The sequence below is a fragment of the Capsicum annuum genome, chromosome 11, assembly GCF_002878395.1.
Source record: "Capsicum annuum cultivar UCD-10X-F1 chromosome 11, UCD10Xv1.1, whole genome shotgun sequence".
NCBI classification, from domain to species: Eukaryota; Viridiplantae; Streptophyta; class Magnoliopsida; order Solanales; family Solanaceae; genus Capsicum; species Capsicum annuum.
This window is the reverse complement of record NC_061121.1, coordinates 76,365,875-76,387,269: the sequence shown is the minus strand read 5'-3', so window position 1 is coordinate 76,387,269 and position 21,395 is coordinate 76,365,875. Positions and strand designations below refer to the sequence as shown.

Genomic DNA, 21,395 nt, shown 5'->3' with positions numbered 1-21,395 from the left:
TTCCAGTCACACTTAAAGAAGTCCTTTTCTTTTTTATAAATCTATTGATTGTTGTATATAATCAATAATTTCTTGTTGGAAAAAAAATGGTAATGATATTATGTCTAAGTAATTATACATATTTTAATATTTTGATACGTTTCTCTAAATATTATTACTTTTTTTTTGGAAAAAAAACATAGAATCTGAATTGATTGAAGGACACCAAAAATTGTTCCTCCTTTTTTTTTTTGCCGTAGAGAGAATTATAAACAAAAGTAAACTTTTTTCATCAAATCCAATCATTCTCTTGTAGTAAAAATAATATTTTTTGCGTCTTATATTGTTTTTTTTTCTTTCCAACAAAAGAGAGAATTATAAACAAAAATATTTTTTTTCATCAAATCCAACCATTATCTTATAGTAAAAGTAATTTTTGTGTCTTGTAATAATTCGACGTCTTAAACGTACATTGCACATTCAACTATAGATATATTTTGAAGAAAAGTTTTATTATGTGTCTCACACAATCAATACTAATTATGTCAGTTTTTCTTTTCTGTCTCATAAATTGATGGATTCAAATTTTTTTTGGTTCACAAACTTTGGGTCAATATTTTGTGAAACAAAAAGAAGTTTCACACTCATATAATAAAAAAGTTATTTCAATACTCTAATTTCTTTTGGATATGTAATTTACGAAACTCCTCAAGCCATTTAATTGAAAAATTTAAGAATCCATAAAAACTAAAAAAAGGTCATGTTGATCTTAAAGAATTAAACTAGATAAATTCAAAGTTCTAAACTCATTTCAATTTAAATAGATTTATAATTTGAAGGCAAAATGGTTTAATATACCCCTATATTATGTCAGTTTTACTTCTAGTTACATGTTTATCATCTGAACTCCTCCCACTAAAAAGTAACATTTTTAAACACTTTTTTTGTGAGTGTAAGATACTCTCGCTACGTCAGCTGTCATGTCAGCTTTCACGTCTGTCACGTTAACTTTCACATCATTTTCAGGTATTACATTAAATTTCATGTCATTTTCATTCATAGTTAATTATTATTTTTTTTTGAAAAAATAAATAAAATGGTAACTTATGTTTATTACTCCATTTGCATTGTCCACTTTATTTTACTTTTATGGCTTTGCACCTTCCTCTCTTCTTCTCTTCCTTTACTTTTCAATGCACAAACAAAAGTGAAACATCACTTCAACTCACCTAACGTTCTTTCTTACACCTCTCTAAATCCCTTTATTTCTATCCTTTTTTTTTTTTTTTAAAAAAAATTGCTTCAACAAGCTGTTAAAGAAAATTCTGTAATCATTTTCTTGATTTTTTTTTCTTTGTGTGTGTTGATGGATATTTTTTTTGATGTGTTGTGTGATATTTGATGAATTTGTTGATTTGTTTTGTTAGTTGTGAGTGTTGAATTTTGCATTTTTGAAGTTTTTTTAAAATTGATTTTGTTGTGAATTACTGTGAAATATGGTTCTTCATTTGGATTGTGGAGTGGTTTGTATGGAGATAGATAGATAGAGGGTAGATAAGAAAGTATGAGAAAATCAAAAGGGTGTTTTCATAAAGAAGGAAAGGTGGAATTTTTAATAGTAATCAGTACAAAAAATGGTGAGATTCTGCTTCATGTGTAAACTTTAAAATAAAATTGAAGGGGCCAGTTCTATGATGTTAATCAGTAGAAAAAATAATTAAATTTTGCTTCATGGGTGATGGTATTGTTATATTTATGTTTTCTTTAGATGTAGTATAAAGTGTTAGTGATTTTTTATGATTTTTTTTTGCAGAAAGATATCAGATTTTGAGAAATTTGAATTATTTTGCTTAATCAGTTAGATTTTGATCGCTGATTTTGGATTCAATTGGAGCAATTTGTGTTTCAAGAATCTGCTAAATGGGGATATTTGAAGAGAAGATCAAGAACAAAGAGGTAGGTGATGGAGCTGGGGTGGGGTGGGGGGGCCTGGACGGGGGCTGGGGTGGGTGCGGAGGGGCTGAACGGGGGTTGGGGAAGGGGTTTATTTATTTTTTTAAATTTTTTATTATTTTTAAAACTATTTTATTAAATTAAAAAAAATGGAGAAAAAAAAAAAGGATCTTTTTTAATTTTAATATTATTTTTATTTTTTATAATTATTTTAATATAAAATTAATCAAAACTTGAGCTCACTCGCACTCACTCTAGGCCGGTGCCCTCATCTTAGTCTGTCCTTAATTCTGGTTAACGATCAAAAGTTTTGAAATATACTCACATAGTACAAGGGTTTATTGATTATTTTGCCTAATTTAAAAAAAAAAAAGAATTTAATGTGGGTATCGAACAGCGGAGCATCTTAGTCTATCCTTAGTTCTGATTAACGATCAAAAGTTTTGAAATATACTCACATAGTACAAGGGTTCATTGACCATTTTGCCTAATTTGAAAAAAAAAAGAATTTAATGTGCATATGAACAGCGAAAAAGAAAAGAAAAAAAGAAAAAATTAGTAAAGGCAGATAATGAAATGACACATATTGAAGATATCCTTTTCTTTACTTTCAGGCTTCAATAAGGCAAGTTAAAACCATTAAGCAATCCTAACCAACCCCTACTTTTTAATTTCTTCTCCTTATTAATAGCTATTTTTTAGAATCATCATCCTAAAATGATCCTCTCTCTTCTTTTTTTTTTTTTTTTTGTGATTCTCTTTAGCCTTGAAGAAAACAGTTTTAAGTGAAAAAAGGTGAGAATAAATGTGGCAGAATCAGACCCTCCAGAATTCTTCCTTTAGAGAATCCATCAAAGCCCTTGAAGCTGATGTTCAACATGCCAATACTATGTAACTCTTTATTTAAACTTCCTCTCTTTCTTTTCTCTTTGTTTTTGTTTTCATAATCCAAGTAACGCGAATCTGCTATTTCTGATCAATTTTTCTAGTGTATGTACTTCTTATGAGTTGGTTTGCACATCATTGTCCTTCTTGGGTAGTTAGCATAAAATTTGTAATTTTGATATTGAAATTTGTCTGTTACTTTTACTTGCCACATTTCCATCAATTTCACTAATTTTGGAAGCCAAATTGAATTAGAATAACTCAATATTTAAAATTTTATATTTAGATATTCAAAAAACATATGAGTTGTAATCCTTTTCATATTAATATGCTGAAAAATATCTCATAAAATTTTAGTCAACATTTATGCAATTTGACTCTCAAAAAGCAAAATGTGACAAATAAAAAAGGATTGGAGGGAGTAGTAAAGCAGCTCAAGCTCGAATAATTCCTTTTAACAGAAATTGCCCATTTCCATTTGCATGACGTTTAAAGTTTGATTTTGATATAGTGATATAGATGTTCAACTGGCTCAGATTTATGGTCACAATTGCCATAGTCGTAAATTGTTAAGTAACTAAATGTGCACTCTATCTAATAGCTTAAACTTTTAGATAACATGGTCAACACACATCAACATGGTATTGTGTATTAGACAAAGGTCCTACATTGAAGTCTCGCCACAGCTAAAGAAAATGAGCGAGAAAAATATTTGACGTGTTTGCACTACGGAAAGAGAAGTCAGGCCAACACGTGAGGAGAGGTGTGTTGAAATGCGAAATGATTGAATACTCAAAAGTATGATCTCTCTAATAGTTTTAAGTTTTTAGCATAGATGGTGCACACTTGAACAATTATTGAAGAAGAAATTAAAAGAAACATGTGATATTGTGTTAGCTTATGAAGAATTTGTTTTTGAGGTGGTTCAATTCATTTCTTTAGATATACAACAATTGTTTGAAGAATAGCTAGCTAACAATTGTTTTGTTCACGAGGTGTGTTTTGCAGGGCAGCAGCTCTTCGCCGGGATTTCGATGGGGATTGTGTGCAAATGAAAGTTTCCTATGGTTTTCTTGCCCCCTTCTTGCTATTTCTGATAGAATGGATGGACTATATTTGTTTAGATAATCTGGCTAGTTGTTTAGGCCTCCTTCACATTCTTGTTTACAAGGTGATTTTCGCTTTTACTTCACTTTATTCTTTACAAATTAAAGACAATGCCTAGTGTTGAGTTTTTGGTTGTCTTTGTCCATTTGTTTCACCTTTCAAAGGATATATATATTCAGTATTGCTTCCACAACTGATGTTTTCATCTTTGTAGGTTTATGTTGATGGAATGCCAGCAACGTCCCCACCAGAAAGGAAAGCCACAATTAATGAATTCTATGGTTTGTATTCTTTCCTCGTTTATTCTGCTTTTGGTGCAGAATACAAAAATGAGAGGGAGACAGAAAAGCAAAAGAAAGTTCTCAAATAAGAAGTAATTTTTGAGACATGAGATGAAAGTGAAATTTTGGTGCAATTCAAATGAAGGCAAATAAGACTTAAATTAAAAAGAAAGGCAAAAAATTGAATTTGATAGTTAATACTTGGTTAATCAATTTCATGAAACTACTCCCTTGGTCCAATTTTTGAGAAACTCTTTCCTTTTTAGTCAGTTAATGAGAAGATCTATAGCAACATAAAAATTTATGACTTGTTTTAGACCGCTAGTTCCAGAAGTATTTCTTTCATTCTTAAACTCCTTGCCCAATCAAACATCATCATATAACTTGTGACAGAGAGAGTATTACTTTTCTCCTCTTTCAACTGAATATAAAATGATATGGAAAGGTGTGCCACAATTGCATCAATGCTCAAACGTTGTTGTAAAATCATGCAGCCATTATATATCCTTCACTAATGCAGCTGGAGGGAAATCTAGTGGAACTAATGAAGGAGAATCATAAAGTAACTCAACTCTCTAACACTTCAAATGGGGAAGGGGTGGAAGTGAACAGTCAGTCATGTAAAAGTATACAGGGCGAAGAAGAGGAATGTGGTATATGCATGGAAACTGGCTCCAAGGTGGTTTTGCCTAATTGTAGCCATTCCATGTGTGTTGGTTGTTTTCAAGACTGGTATGATGAGAACCCCCCTTTGCATAACTAGTTTCATCAATGTTAACAAGATTGGCTTATTTGATGCAAGATTGGCTTGTTTGGCCTCAAATATTACTTCAGTGTTTCAAGTACTAAACTTCATTATTTGCAAATACTGGTTGGGGGCGTCTCAACCATATTGGGGGCCTTACATATATATATGTATGTATATATTTTCTTTTTAAAATTACATGAAAACTCTACTTAGTCATGAGTTGTTCTCCTTTTTATGCCAGGGAAGATTCCATGTAAAAATATGGTTTTTTTCTCTCTCTCTTTTTTTTTTTATGCTTACAAAAGATTTCTGTAAAAAATTGTAAATGGTATATATAACTAGTTATATATGAAAAAGTGACCTAATAGACGAGACGCCCCTGACACTGGTTTGCCTATTTATATTTGCAAATATTAAATACAGCATTTGAAATACTGGTTTGAGAAGTATTTGAAGTGAACTAATACATGATTTTGCTCAAAAATCTTGGTTTGAGAAGTATTTGAAGTGAACTAATACATGATTTTGCTCAAAAATCTTTTCAACCAAATATTGTCCATATATCTATTGCTTAATTTGAACCAACGACATTTAAAATCCATTACTATTATCTGTCAGGTACATCCGGTCTCAATCATGCCCTTTTTGCCGAGGTAGTCTATCGAGAGTAAACTCCAGAGACTTGTGGATTCTAACTAGTGACTGTGATGTAGTTGATAGCAGCATACTTGCGCAGGAGAACTTAAGGCGCTTCTACCTCTATATTGATAAGTTGCCACTAGCCGTCTGTGAGACCAGCGTAATGCTTTATGATTATATGATATAGACTTGGAAGTCGAAGCCACTGTATCATGCATGCTGACCTATGACTACATATGGACAATTCCTGATTATGAGTGTAGATCCCAACAACTTCAGTTGAATAAGGGGTCTCATTCGCATTGTACATAGTTAAGAAAACTGCTAGCTATCCGTACTGCAAACTCAAAGCTACAGAGCCAAGGTGTTTGTGGAATGACTAATCTTTGCACATGTTTGCTTGGTGCAATCTGTAATGAGTTTCTTAAATGGAGATAAATTATGTAAAGAGTAATGACAGTAGAGCATAGAGATATTCCTGACATTCAACTCAGTTTTTTTAGACCCTGAGTGTTGAAACGAGAAGGCAAAAGTCTAAATTTGTCTTTTGGCAAGTGCAGCTGCTGCTTGTACAGTATCAAACCATTTACTGTAAAGGATGTATGATGGACCAAAGCCATATACTTTTGCCATTTATTATATCCCAATGTTCATTGAGGGGAATAACCAAACAGAAGGTACAGTAGAATCCTCATGTTTTAAACAGAAGATTTGTTGTTGTTGCTGTATAGATTTATTAATGTTCTCCTATGTGTATATAAGTACACTTTGTTTTCCTTTTCATTTCGTAATAAGGTGAGCATGCATTCAACTCTAAGAGCAGAGCTACTATTTTCAAGAATCAACACAGGTCAGGAATTCAGGTTGTCTAAGTCCTAACCAAACAATTACTGGTAATAATGTACTGTACCCAACAAAACAATTGCTAGTGAGTTATGTGTACTGCAAGGAGATGCTCAATCGTTTGATAGAATCTTCTTCCAATTATGCCTATACTTATGGAGATATTTTCATCATATTTCCAGTTATAACTGGGTGCCTGGTGGATTTCTCCAATCAATGAGTAACCCATATATGAACACTGAAGATATCAACCAAAAAAAAATTAAGGTATCTATTTGTTTTACTGTGTTTGTAGGGCGGTTTGACTTGGTTTTTTCTTAAAACGAAACCAGACCTATCATTTTAGTTGGTCGATTTTACCAGTTTGGTTCCACGTTGCCAGTTTGTTTTTATTTTACCAAATAATCGAAATAAATGGTCGAACTTTACCTACATCTTGTCGATTTATTAACATTTGAATGAAATTGAGTAAACATTCAGAAATTTGATGATGATATATTAAGTTGGGTTTTGATGCAAATCTACCTTTTTTGATCAAATAATGGGGGTAGGTATAGTAAAAAAATTGAAAAAACTAGAGCAACTAGAATATATAGTAACAATTATGTTATATTAGTACTAGATTCACCTAAGCCTTTCTATCTATACAACGGGAATTCAAACAGAATTGAAAGATAATGAATTTTGATAAAACAAATAACCCACATTCTTTGAATTCCAAGTTGTTATGAAATTTTTTATTGAGGATATAACAATTACAAATATTCTTTAATGGGCTTGAGAGAATGATCTACATTTTCTCTTTGAGATGGATTGACGTTGGATTTGGACTTTATAGCAAAAAGAAACAACAATGGAAAGAATTCATGGATGATTCAAAACTATGAAGAAACTATGTTGGTTGTCAATTTGATATGATTTGATTTTTCATTTAATTAATATCAAACCAAATCAAATTATCAGACCTTTTTTTAAAAAAATCTATCATCAAAGCCAACTCAATCAAAAAGCGCATTGTAGAAATCATGGAAAGACAAGTAAACAACCTCGCTCCAATAGTTATTACGTGTTTGCTGATTTTTGAGAATTTTTCAATTACTACAAAAACAAAAAAAGAAGGAAAAAAAGGTAATAGTACTAGCCAAATAGTATAGAATCGAAAATTTTTATTGTATCTCACACAATTGATAATAGTTACATGGGATTTTCTTTTTATCCCACAAGTATGTGAACCTATGATATATGGATCGAAGGGTAAAATTTGGAAGCACCTACTTGTGAGACAGAAGGATGTCTGATGATTGAGAAAAAAAAAATTCCAAAGAAAAAGACGAAAGAAGAAGAGAAAGGCCATTTATGAATGGACCCTTTATGAATTCCGTACAAAACTCAGTGAAGGGCCAACTTCATAAGCCCGGTCCACATTTAATGTGTCTATTATGACACATAGTCCATGGAGGACACTTGTCAGCACTTATCTGATATTCAAGTATACATGCACTTCCCCTACCAGCCAAAAATGAAAAGGCAAATCTCCTGCCCCCTAACCCCTCAAAAAAAAAAAAAAAAAATTCAGGGTGAAAATTGTTTCACTCCTAATTTTGCTTTCAAAGTTAAACATCCTTCTCAATTTTTAACAGTAATCAATCTTTTTTCTTTATTCTAATTAAACTTTTTTAATTATTTATATCACTCTTATAATTTTTTTTTACTTCTTTAAAATTATGATATTTTTATTTTCTTTAATTTATGTATTAAATTTTTATATAAAAATAAATATTATATTGTCAGCCCAAAAAATGAAAAATAAGTTAATGCTGTTTTATTATGAAGTAAATTAGAAAAGTTAAAAACTGATTTTATTAATAATAATTAAAATTTTAATTTTTATTTATACAAGTGAAAATAACAATTAATAGTCATAAAATATTGTCATTCCTTATTAAAAAAAAGTAATAATATAGCTTTATAAATACATATCAATGCAGGAAATACGGAAAAACTGAAAAACATAAGGACAAATGTATGAAGATGTTTATTTAGATTGTAAACTATTTTAAATCATAATTTAAGTAATGTTATATTAATAACTATCAAAACTTGTTTATTTATATAAATAAAAGAAATTATAGAGGTGGAAATTAAACATACATGAACATGCATGTACATTCATATATACATACATAATGCATATAATATTGAAATAACAGACATTTAAATTTTTTCATAAACTCATAAAAATATTATTCTATGTATAATGTTAATAAACTTAAATTAGAAGTTATATATACCTAGGTTAAGAAAATATTAAATATAAATAATATAAATAGGTATTACATTAATAGAGGGTTGGAAATAATAAGAGCGAAATAGATATTTTACAGGATAAAAGGGGAAGAATGATTATTGATCAAAATTAAAGAATAAATTAATTTTTAAAATAAAGTTAGGGATGTTTTTATCTACCACCTAAATGTAAGGACTAGTCATCCGTCGATCATAGATATTATAAGTAGTTTTTGAAAAATTTGTTGGCAAAAGTTGTTTGACTATAAATTTTTTCAAGCTTTGACAAATAAATTTTGTAAAAAAACCAATATCCCGAATCTAGAAAAAGTGATTGTTGGGTCAAAATCTAGTGTTGGGCTTTTCCAAAAATTTTTAAACGTACCCCAAACTCTTATATTCTATAAAAAAATATATATTTCAATCAATTATGACTCAAACTATAATTCTACTTATCCAACCACTCATTGAATGCATTTTTGTTAAAGATATTGTTCATACAATATGTGAAGATTATGTAGTAGTAGTTGTTGTAACGATGAATTTTCATAACTGATTATAATTAGATAAATTGTAATAGTTGATAATTACTCGTTGTAATTCTATTAAAAATATAGTGCTATGACTTTTGGACAATTTATTATTTAGTTCATTATAACAATGATAATTTTGTGTCAAACTTATATATATATTTTAATAGTTTTTGCAATTTATTGGTATAAATCATAGTATTTCTTTTTTTTTTTTCTAAGAAAAAAAAAGAAATATGTTTCTCAAAAAGTATGGTCAAATAGAAGTTGACACTTCACTTAGAATGAGTTAATACATAAAAATGATCCTAAACTTGACATCAAATTATAACTTTGATTTTAAACTTTGACAGTGCACAAATATGACCTTTAACTATTCAAAACTGCACACATATAACCTCCACTCCTACGTGAAAAAATGCGTGTTCAACACGTAAAACTGGGCGCGTCCAGCTTAAAATCTAAGGGCATAATACATAAATATGACTCTAAACTTGACACCAAATTATAACTTTGATTTTAAACTTTGACAGTGCACAAATATGACCTTTAACTATTCAAAACTGCACACATATGACCTCCACTCCTACGTGAAAAAATGCGTGTTCAACACGTAAAACTGGGCGCGTCCAGCTTAAAATCTAAGGGCATAATACATAAATATGACCTTAAACTTTGACAGTGCACAAATATGATCTTTAATTATTTAAAACTGCACAAATATTAAATGACTCTTCACTATTATTTTTTCATTATTTTCGGCTCAAAGATGAAAATGACATCTAATTTCTTTTGTCATTGCGAAAAAAGAACAATATTGAAGATTTATTAATTAGGCGGGTCAGCCTCATATGAAAAAATCGAGCGGGTATGTATATATATTATAAAACAGAGGACGAATTTAAGTTATATAATATATCTAAATATTATTTATTTAAATATTAAATTAAAGATGAAATTATACTAATAATAATAAAAAATATACTTTTAATAAAACGTTATTAAATTAATGTTATTAAGGATAGTAGTAGTAGTATATTAAATTAACGTTATCAAATTAACGTAATTAAAATGTTATTAAATTAACGTTATTAAAAATTTATTAAATTAACGAGGGGCGGACCTACGTGGTTGCCATGGGGTTCACCCGAACCCCCTCGGTAAAAAAATTACGTTGTATATATATAAGATAGAAAATGTATATTTATGTACGTCTATTAATGTTGGACCACATGAAACAAGACACTGAGATAGACCAGTGGTGTTATTTGCTCTTCTTGGGCGCTTCCTTCAGCCTACTGTACGGGTTCGATCCTTGCTAGTGGCTGTTTTTTTTTTTAATTAAAAAAAAGTTAGGTGCTGCTGCTATAGAAATAAATAAAATAATAATAATAATAATAATTTTTAAAAATTAAAAAAAAGTTAGGTGCTGCTACTATAGAAATAATAATAATAATAATAATAATAATAATAATAATAATAATAATAATAATAATAATAATAATAATAATAATAATAATAATTGAAAATAAACAACGTCGTTTTAACAAAAAAAATAAAACTTTGACAGTACACAAATATGACCTTTAACTATTCAAAACTGCACAAATATAACCTCTCTCTAAGTCAGCCCTTTCAACGACGTGGTACCGTGTGATTGGATTACCTTTCCACGTAAGCGTGAGTGAGACTCACACATGGGGTTGCAAAATCAGAGGTTATATTTGTTCAGGTTTTGAATAGTTAAAAGGTCCTATTTGTACACTATCAAAGTATGAATTAACTCATGAAAATCGATTCTCTAAAAATATTTGGAAATCTGTAGCCACAACGTTAGCGAAGTGTCTACTATGAAAGATGTTTTCTAGTATAGATTACTTATTGTTTAGCTACAAAAGGTAAATAAAATCTATTACTATAAGTTTGTTCTCTAAGTAGACTATAGCGTAGAATAAGTATACTACTACTACAACTTATATTTTGTGCTATTGTTCTTGTTCTTTTCTGTTTTGCCACATTATAAGCAATGAAAGTTCTGGTTCTGGTGATTGGGAAAAGAAGGTAGGGCAGTTGGAATAGAATCAAATATGTGTTAGAAACTGCCAACCATTGAATCAATGATCAATTCATATTATTTTAACTCTTCTTCCTTCAAACAAAGTACAGCAATTAATTTTGACTTATACGCATTTATAATGACGTTTCCCATCTTATTAATATTATCTTGATTTTTCTAAAAGATTTCATTGATCAATGTAACACAAATTTGGGACTTGATTCAAGAGTGCCCTTATATGACATAGGCATTAAACTGCCGATCATATAGAGTTTACTAAAGACATAAAAGAACAACTCTCTTATTTAATCAACATTCTCTAGAGAGTTAATACTACCCTAAACTTGACACCAAATTATAATTTTGACCTTAAACTTTGATAGTGCACAAATAGAATCTTTAACTATTCAAAACCTGAACAAATATGACCTCCGATTTTGCAACCCCATGCGTGAGTCCCACTTGCGCCTACGTGGAAAGGTAATCCAATCACACGGTGCCACGTCGTTAAAAGGGCTGATTTGGAGAGAGGTCATATTTGTGCAGTTTTGAATAGTTAAAGGTCATATTTGTGTGCACTGTCAAAACTTTGCTTTTTGTGTTAAAACGACGTTGTTTTTTTTATTTTTTTTATTATTATTGTTATTATTATTATAATAATTTATTTATTTATTTCTATAGTAGCAACACCTAACTTTTTTTTAATTTTAAAAAATTATTATTATTATTTTTTTATTTATTTCTATAGCAGCAATACCTAACTTCTTTTTAATTAAAAAAAAAAGTCACTAGCAGGGATCGAACCCGCACAGTAGGCTGAAGGAAGCGCCCAAGAAGAGTAAATAACACCACTGGGCTATCTAAGTGCCTTGTTTCATGTGGTTCAACATTAATATACGTACATAAATATACATTTTCTATCTTATACATATACAACGTAATTTTTTTACCGAGGGGGTTCGGGTGAACCCTATGGCAACCATGCAGGTCCGCCCCTAGTTAATTTAATAACATTTTAATAACATTAATTTAATAACATTTTAATTACGTTAATTTGATAACGTTAATTTAATATACTACTACTATCCTTAATAACATTAATTTAATAACGTTTTATTAAAACTATAAATTTTTTATTATTAGTATAGTTTTATCTTTAATTTAATATTTAAATAAATAATATTTAGATATATTATATAACTTAAATTTGTCCTCTGTTTTATAATATATATACATACCCGCTCAATTTTTCATATGAGGCTGACCCGCCTAATTAATAAATCTTCAATATTACTCTTTTTCCTCAATGGCAAAAGAAATTAAATGCCATTTTCATCTTTGAGCCGAAAATAATAAAAAAATAATAGTGAAGAGTCATTTAAAGGTCATATTTGTGCAGTTTTAAATAGTTAAAGGTCATATTTGTGCACTGTCAAAGTCTAAGGTCATATTTATGTATTATGCCCTTAGCTTTTAAGCTGGACGCGTACAGTTTTGCATGTTGAACACGCGTTTTGCCACGTAGGATTGGAGGTCATATCTGTGCAGTTTTGAATAGTTAAAGGTCATATTTGTGCACTGTCAAAGTTTAAGGTCAAAATTATAATTTGATGTTAAGTTTTGGGTCATTTTTATATATTAACTCTTCTCTAGAGGAGGACAAACTTTTAAATACATATGTTGATGTCGTTGCTCCCCTCCCTCCCCCCCCCCCCCCCCCCCCCTAATTTTTTTTTACTTTGTTGATTCCTCTAATTCATCTGGTGTCAGATATATGTACTAAAATTAATCGATATACATGGTTTCAAATTCAGTAAAAAAATAGATTAGGAGTCTTTGATAAGACTGAAGGTCAAGTATGCGAGTATATCTGCTCCGAGTCTTATGAGAGTTCTACCTCTTACACTACCAAAAAATCTTAAAAAAAAATGATAGGCTGTGTTGATTTTGTCAAAATCGAGGAAAAATTGACTCAGTCACAATTGTCAGTTTTTGGTTTGTTGAATTTATGAATATAATGGACAACATTGTTTAAATGAGATGGAAGCCCATTTGATTTTAAAAAAATTAATTTGGTCATTTTTTTAATTACTATTTCAATGTAAAAAATTAAAATGACGGACATAGACTAAAATTTTTAAGAATATTTTTAAAAGCATCAAGGAAAGGTAGCCTTTATGTCTTCATATTGAAGAACAATGCGACAAACATGACCATTTTTCTGAAATCCTTTGTTTATTTTCTTTTCAAAAATCTGACGAACTAACCCACCCTATCCATCGATTTTTTGAAAAAAATAAATGTAGAAATCTGTAGTTTCTACAGAAAAGAAGGCTTAATTGCTTATGGAAAATGTGAAGGAATGGTTGAAAATTGCCTCACCAGCTCAATCATGGGCTGATGTGGTGGAGAAGTCATCAGATAATTCAATGAATGGATCAGAAAAGAAATTGGTCACACTTAAAGCTTCCATGTGGGATAATTTTGACATCAACAAAGTGAGCAAAGTAGAGTTTAAACTGGGATACATTAAACCTCTTAAGGCAGGTGAGGTAGTGCTAGTTGAAATTGAAGAGGAGGACAAAAGTTCAGAGATAGAGTACTGAAAAAACTCAATAATATGTTATGTGTTTAATGTATATCCCCTTTTCAATGTACTTAATGGCTTTGTTTAGAGGACATGGGGAAAGCTTGGAATTAACAAGGTAACTATGATGAAGAATGCAATTTTTCTGGTGAGTTAGGTTTAATTCTGAAGAAGGGAATGCTGAGGTACTTCAGGGTGAAATCTACCACTCTGATAACAAAGCACTGATTGTAAAAGAATGGGTGCCTGAGATGGATTTTTCGAAAGAAGAGTTGTTCTTGGTACCTATTTGGGTCAAGTTACTGGGTTTGAATTTCAAATACCGAAGTGTCAAAAGTTTGAGTAAGATAGACAACTTGATTGGGAATCCCCTAATGGTGGATAAGAATACTGAGGAAAAAATGGGTCTAAGCCTTGCAAATTATTGGTTAAAGTCCGGCTTGGGAAGCCTTTACTTGAGGTAGTGCAGTTCTGAAATAAGAATGGGAAAATTATTGAGCAACAAGTGACTTATGATTGGAACCTAAGTCTGTGTGATGTATGTCATAAGTATGGGCATGTCGGTGTTGATTGCAGGAAAAATAAGGTGAAGGATCCTAAAATAGCTGCTACAATTGAGCCGGAGAGGGACACAAATCCAAGTACTACTGATCTTAAGACTATGCAACTAAAGTCTAATAGGAGATGAGAGTAAGATAGGTATATGCGAGCCTTAGACTATCTGGAAAGAGCAACTAATTCCTGTCTCTTAACAGTTTTTAGTAGCTGGGAGAAAACACTCTGTAGTAAAAGACTCAAACCACTAAAGCTAATCAAGGGGGGAAGGTAACTTCCCCAAAGGCAAATGTTTAAAGTCTTTGTTGGAACACTAGAGGAATGAATAACCTCGATAAACAAAAGGTGAACTCCTCTGCAACAACTTAGATGTTGGGGTGATATTTTTTCTAGAAACAAAAATAAAGGCTAATAATGTTCAGTGGGTGGATTACAGTATTATGGAGTCCATCATAATGGTCAAGTGTAGATTATCTGGAGGCAGGATTGGTATGAGCTGGTAGTACAATCCAAAAATGCCCAAGCCATCTTATGTGTTGTTAAATTCATACCTTTCATTAAATCACTAAATGAAAAAAAATAACAAAGTAAGGACTAAGGAGTGAATGAATGTTGAATTTTATTAATTGCGAAATGATCCAAAATTTATAATTTACATGAATGAAAAATCTACAAATTATTCATCATTTTTTCCAACTTATTCATGTTAATATTAAAGGAAACTTGTATAGGATAGTCAAAGTCTACGGGGGGCAAAACCATGCATTGGACTTGATTCTGCTGAGCACTCCTGTGAAGACATAATTTCTTCAAGTTTCTGCTCGTCATTTGGCTTCGGTTCCATTCCTTGATTTCTTCTTTCTGCTCTAATCCAATCCCTGAGGCAAACTAGAACATTCATTGCATTGCTTCCCAATGAGTGTCGGTTGTCTCCAAGCTGCTGTCATTCCTAACTAAAGGCGCTCTCTGATGCAACGGTTGACATAGGAACATTCAAGATATCTCTAGCTAATCTTGAATGCATAGGATATTGTGTTTCATTAATCCTCCACCAATCCAATGTGTTGATCCATCTTCTGCGATCCTCTGGCGGTGACCGAAGATAATATTTCAGCTCTTTCCGATAAGTTGATGTGTAAGCTCTGTCATCAACACTGTTCCAATAAGGTAAATCATAAAAGAAATCAGGAAAACCACTATGTGTCGGCCTTTTATAAGATGATGGCTCCTCAGGAGGATGAGGAGCGACAGTTAGAGTGATATTTATAGGTACGGCTAAATCAACTAAATCAACATAGTGATTATATAATTTTTCTATGTATTCATTCGCATCACCCATAGCCGTCCACAAATTAAGTTGTACTTGTTCAGAATTATTGTTAGTATTTATTTCTAAGTTAGCATAAATAATAGTACTAAAATGGCACATAATATTATATTTCATGCACCGATTTAGCATAGCACCAACCAAGTAAATAGGGGAAATCGGAAAAAAATATTTTTTAAATTTAGTAAACATAGCACCAACAGCTTCTTTATAACCTTCTTTATTTTTATATTTTTTGAGCAAACCAGAAATACCGGTTATATATGCCAAAATATTACAAATAGTAGGATAATAAGCACCAGAAAATTCAGCCGTAGCAACATAAAATTTTTCTAAAAACTTAACAAAATCATTAATTACAACCCAATTAGAATCTTGTAGCATGCAATCAGCAGAATCAACAAATGAACCGCAATATTGGTTAAAAGCTAGTGTAATAGGAACTCTATATTTATAACAAGTTTTTAAAAAATCATATGTAGAATTCATCTAATATCAATTTCCTCAAGCATCAATATCGATGCAAGTCCATTTTCTTGACATTTAGCTTTAAATTCTCTAATTCTCGATCTACGATTATTTTCTTGAATAAAACCAACAACAAGATGGATTTTTTCAATATAAAACTCAAAAAACTCAAGACCATCTTTTACAATTAAATTATATATATGACATGCACACTTAATATGAAAAATTTCAGGCAACGGCGGAGATAACTTAGATTTTAACTTTTTTTATAGCTGTCTTGTTGTTAGAAGCATTATCAGAAGCAATACATAAGATTTTATTTTCGATACCATAAAATCCGACAACTTTAATGACAGAATCAGCAATAAAATCTCCAGTATGTTTACGATCTTCATCATATAAAAAAGCAAGAATACGTTTTTGCATCACAAAATTACTATCCATCCAGTGACAAGTAATGGTTAAATAATTATTTTTATTTACAGCACGAACAAGATCAGAAGTTAGGGACAATCTACATTGAATATTTTTTAACAATGTTGATAAATAATAATAATATTGTGAATAAAGTCTAAAAATATCAAACCGACAAGTACTTCTAGAAATACCATTAAACATAGGATTATAAATTGCTTGAATATAATGAATAAAGGCATCAGAAGAAGGAAAATTAAAAGGCAATCAACCCACAACTACCATTTTAGCTATTTCTTCTTGGTCCCTCAATTTATTATAATTCTTCGTTACCTGACCGGTTGCTGGGTCCATTCTAATTTGCGTTAGCTCACTAACATTCCCACCACCTCGTGCAATATTTAACTCTCTTTCGTGAGCATCACCTATATGTCTCATTAACGTACCCGTATCTTTTTTCTTGCCTCCGCATTTATGCTTATATATTTGTTGACAAATATTGCATAGTACCTCATTATCTGATATACGTTCAAAAAATTGCCATGCAATACTAGTTGTTTTACGAGCTCTTGGGGTATGGAGAGGATGGGAAGGGAGATTAACCGATTTAGGTCTAACGTTAGCATTTCCTACTGCGGGTGTCTCACCAATATTTTCATCATCTTCTTCTAAATTAACCGCATCTACTTCATTTTCTTCTTCTATACCGTAATTTTCCTAAGCTTCTACATAATTCATATCGTGAGCACCTACACCTATTTCTTCCTCAAAAGGTGTACCAAGCGGTACCGAAGGCGAAGGCACACGGGTATATCTACTACTTGAAGTACCTCTACCGCTAGTAATTCGCTTTTTACTACTACTACCGCTTTTGGGACAAAATTTTTTAACACCTTTAGTAGCGAGGTTTCTTAATTTATTCATAATATAAATTAAACTAAAAAAATTCATAATACACAAATATAATAAAATTAAATATTCAATAATTAAAAAAATAAATAAAAATTAAACGTAAGAGATGGAACGACAATACCAAATTTTGGAAATATCCAAAGGTTGCGACTTTAGAAACTTCCACTTGTACTTTGTAATAGCAAAATTAAAACATTAAAGTGAGCACTTTAGGAAATTAAATATATTGAATATTTGAGAATTGAGAATTGAGAATTGAGAATTGAGAATTGAGAATTGAGATTTGAGAGAGAATGAGATTCGAGAGAGTGAAAAATTGTATGAAAAATGATTTGAAGGTTTAGAGTATTTATTATAGAATGTTTTTTGGGATTAAAAAAATATTTTAAATAATTTTTTTGTTTTTTTAATAAATGGGCCCAAACTAGCCGTTTGGATCCAAAAATGTCTATATAGCCGTTGGGCCAATGGTTAGTTTGGCCCAAATATCAAAATAAATAAAAAAAAAACTTATCCGGGCTGGGTTAATCGGACCCAATCAAAAAATTTAACCGGTCCAGGACCTGGTACCCTATAGCCCATGGGCTGACCGGGCTGGGTCAAACCAGCTTGATTTTATTAAGTGGCCCGGTTTGGGCCGAGTCAACCCGACCCGTTTGACAGGTTCACTTTAATGTTGTGCTTCATAAGAAGGACAGGCTGAGAGGTAGTGTCCCAAACTGAAGTACATGATTTTTAGTGTTGTGTAGATGACTGCCAACTTGAGAAAATTCCTAGCAATAGGGGTAGATATACTTGGAATGATAGACAACAATTTCTAAAATTGATTGAGTGTTTGTAAATAAAGAATAGATAAATAGCATGCCTAAAATACAGAGTTTCTGTAACGCCCCGAATCTGATACCCAGAGTGCTACACGGTGCTCATGACCTCGAAGGACCATAAGCTAATCCATGACTGATATCTGTACCTGAACACTGCATAATATACTGTATAAATGCAGAAATAAAGGCTGTAAGGCCATAAGGTTCAAAACTAATAAAATAAAGCTCTGAATGATATGGTATCACAATACCAAAATAAAACCTAAAATAAACTGTCTGAATATGATAGTCTGAAAAGCCTTTAACTGACTGAACTATCTAAATAAAGAGCTGATAAGACATGTCCCCAACTAACTCCAACTACTAAAATAAATTAATTAATGAGATAATAAAGTAATGGTCATGTCCTCGAAGGGTGAGGACTCATTGCTAACTCTGACTGCTAAGACTGAAATGCTACTGATGCTCTGGAACTCGTGCTTCTGAACCTATGGTATAAAACACCATAGCGCAAATGGGTCAGTACGTTTGAATGTACTGGTATACATGCGAGGTAGGCTGAATGCAAGGGTTCATATGCATTAACTATACTAACTGACTGGATAACATGAACGTGAGAATGCATGCATGAATACATAATAACTATAACTGCGTTCGTGATAACATGATTATTGAGCCTGAGTACTGATAACATTAGATACTGATAACTATATAACTGAAATAACTAATATGGAGCGGCTGTATCTGATAGTCTAGGTTCTGATGGAACTAGCTGAGTTTTGTGCTCTTCTGAGTTGATTGTATCTGACAGTCCTGAATTTTGTAGAACTATCCGAGTTCTATTACTGAGACTGAATGACTATATTTGATAGTCCTAATTCTGTAATTGAAATTGTGGGAAGTAGTCATTTAACCAAAATGCCCCAAATGAAGTAATATAGCTGAGTTGGGGTCCAATCTGTAACCCTAATTGGAAGGGTGTCAATACCGCTCCACTGGTAAGGACAAGCTGTGGGTGAACCTCATCTAACAGTGTCCCCAAAAGAGAATGGTGGGCCCTCATATGAAAGTGCTTATCCACCTCATCAACCCTTATCTGACAGTGTTGATATCTTAATCTATGCTGGTTACATTATTCTTGAATGTAAGGTTTGTTTCTAAGAATCACACCCTCACCTGACGGTATGTGTTTCCATCTTTGGGTTCACTCGGTGCTAAATCCTACTCCCATCTGAATAGACACTGAACATGATTAACTGAAGTGAACTGGATTGAGTTAACTGAGTTCCGTTGACTGACGAAATACTACTGAGATTACTGAATTTCTGAGATTCTGAGTTTACTGAGTTTTTCTGAGTCACATGACTGACTGAATTTCTATGAACATGGCTCGACTGAGAGCATCTTGAAAACATGACACTGGCTCTAGGCACACAGCTAAATTGTCGGGTACAAGTACCCCCAGAACTCAATAGCATGAAACTGACAAATCATGACTTTCTTGAATACATAACCAACATCACAATCCATAATACAAAAATTTGGAAATTTCATGAAGTAGAAGTTCTAAAGCACCACAATGGCCACACATATATCCATAATTCATTGACTAAGGCATTTCATCAAACACTTGACATGCATGAACTTGTACATGAATGGGGATTTCATATTATTATACTAGTATGACACTTTTCTTCACCTAGGTATTTAATCAAACACAGGGGGAACATGCTTTGGTTATACAATCCTCCACACATCTAATAATCATGGATACCTGGTTTATCATGATTATTATGAAAATCACCATATCCTAGGGTCAATCATTGGAGTATGTAGTTTCAAACATGAATAAAAAACCCCACAACATCATGAATATGAATTTCAATTCAATTTAAATCATGAACATTCATAAATATACAAATCTTGAATTTTAAAAAGAGATTCTTAAGCTTCATGGGTGAAAGGGACCCATGAATCAACACATGACATACCTGGGTTGTGAGTTTCTTGAAGTTCTTGGACTTGAAGAACTTGAATCTCTTAGTTTCTTGAAGAAGATTTGAATCTTGTTCTTGGGGATTATCTTTGAAAGAAAACCCTAATTTGATGTTGTAGATGGATAAATGAACTTATGAGCCTTGGTCTGATATAATTCGGGGTTAAAATGGGTGGAAAAGACCCAAATACCCCTTTAAAAACAACTTTAAAATAACTGAACAAACTATGCGATGGTGGGTGCGATGGTACGTCACTGGGTCGATGGTCCGTCCATCCTGACCTTTGCACCTGGGCAGAATAGGGGTTTACTGTCTCTGTTGTGACGGCTTGGCCGACGGTCCATCGCTAGATCGATGGTCCGTTGGCCTGAGCTATCGCCCTTAGGCAGAAGGTGGTCTCACTACCTCCGCTGCGATGTTTTGGGCGACGGTTCATCGCTAGCTCGACGGTCCGTCGGCCCTCATCGTCTCACCTAGGCAGTTTTAACTGCTTTCTGTAAAACAACCATAGCTTTCTACCCCTATATCGAATTTGGACAAAATTGGTATCGTTGGAAAGCTAATTCAATTTTTCACATGACAAAAAGTAAAAGTATTAAAAATTACACATATATAAAAGTGGATTCATCTTTCAAAGTGAGTTTCCAACATACTTGGGACTATTCCAAGCTAGGTAGAAGTACAGGGTATTGCAGTTTTATGCTCACTGAGGGAGTAAGTGATCTTTGCCCAACCTTGATCAATTTGGTATAAGTTGAGAAAAAATCAAACCAATTTTTAAATATTGCAAAATCTAGAGCTCCTACCCTTCATTTGAGGGTGCGGTCAAGGAAGTATGGGAGGTTCATATCAATGGATGTAGTATGTTTAAGATTGTATCAAAACTTAAGCTCTTAGAAGGAAAATTAAGCAAGCTCCATAAAGCTCATTTTTCCAACATGATGGGACAAGTTAGTACTGATTGGGAAGCTCTTAAAATTGTTCAGAGTAAACTTCAAATAAAT

At 31.9% G+C, this 21,395-nt stretch overlaps 1 protein-coding gene across 4 annotated transcripts; it reads left to right on the top strand.

Annotated features, from left to right (window-relative positions):
* The first annotated feature begins 1,099 nt into the window (after positions 1-1,099).
* On the top strand, positions 1,100-6,375 carry LOC107848034 (E3 ubiquitin-protein ligase AIRP2). Of its 4 annotated transcripts, none has more exons than XM_016692689.2 (7): positions 1,100-1,616; positions 1,793-1,935; positions 2,697-2,823; positions 3,826-3,988; positions 4,139-4,205; positions 4,700-4,937; positions 5,572-6,375. In XM_016692689.2, exons 3-7 carry the CDS (start codon positions 2,738-2,740, stop codon positions 5,777-5,779), a joined length of 762 nt encoding a protein of 253 aa, XP_016548175.2. In that variant the 5' UTR covers positions 1,100-1,616; positions 1,793-1,935; positions 2,697-2,737; the 3' UTR covers positions 5,780-6,375. The 4 variants fall into 4 exon arrangements, with proteins under 4 accessions (XP_016548175.2, XP_016548176.2, XP_047254761.1 ...); XM_016692690.2 differs by having other exon boundaries at positions 1,104-1,306; XM_047398805.1 differs by lacking the exons at positions 1,100-1,616; positions 1,793-1,935 and adding an exon at positions 2,175-2,557.
* The last annotated feature ends 15,020 nt before the right edge of the window (positions 6,376-21,395 follow it).

Coding starts and splice junctions, on each gene's coding strand:
- LOC107848034 (XM_016692689.2), top strand. CDS start 2,738: ATGTGGCAGAATCAGACCCTCCAGAATTCTTCCTTTAGAGAATCCATC. Junction 3,989..4,138: donor TTCACATTCTTGTTTACAAG/GTGATTTTCGCT, acceptor TCATCTTTGTAG/GTTTATGTTGATGGAATGCC. Junction 4,938..5,571: donor GTTGGTTGTTTTCAAGACTG/GTATGATGAGAA, acceptor ATTATCTGTCAG/GTACATCCGGTCTCAATCAT.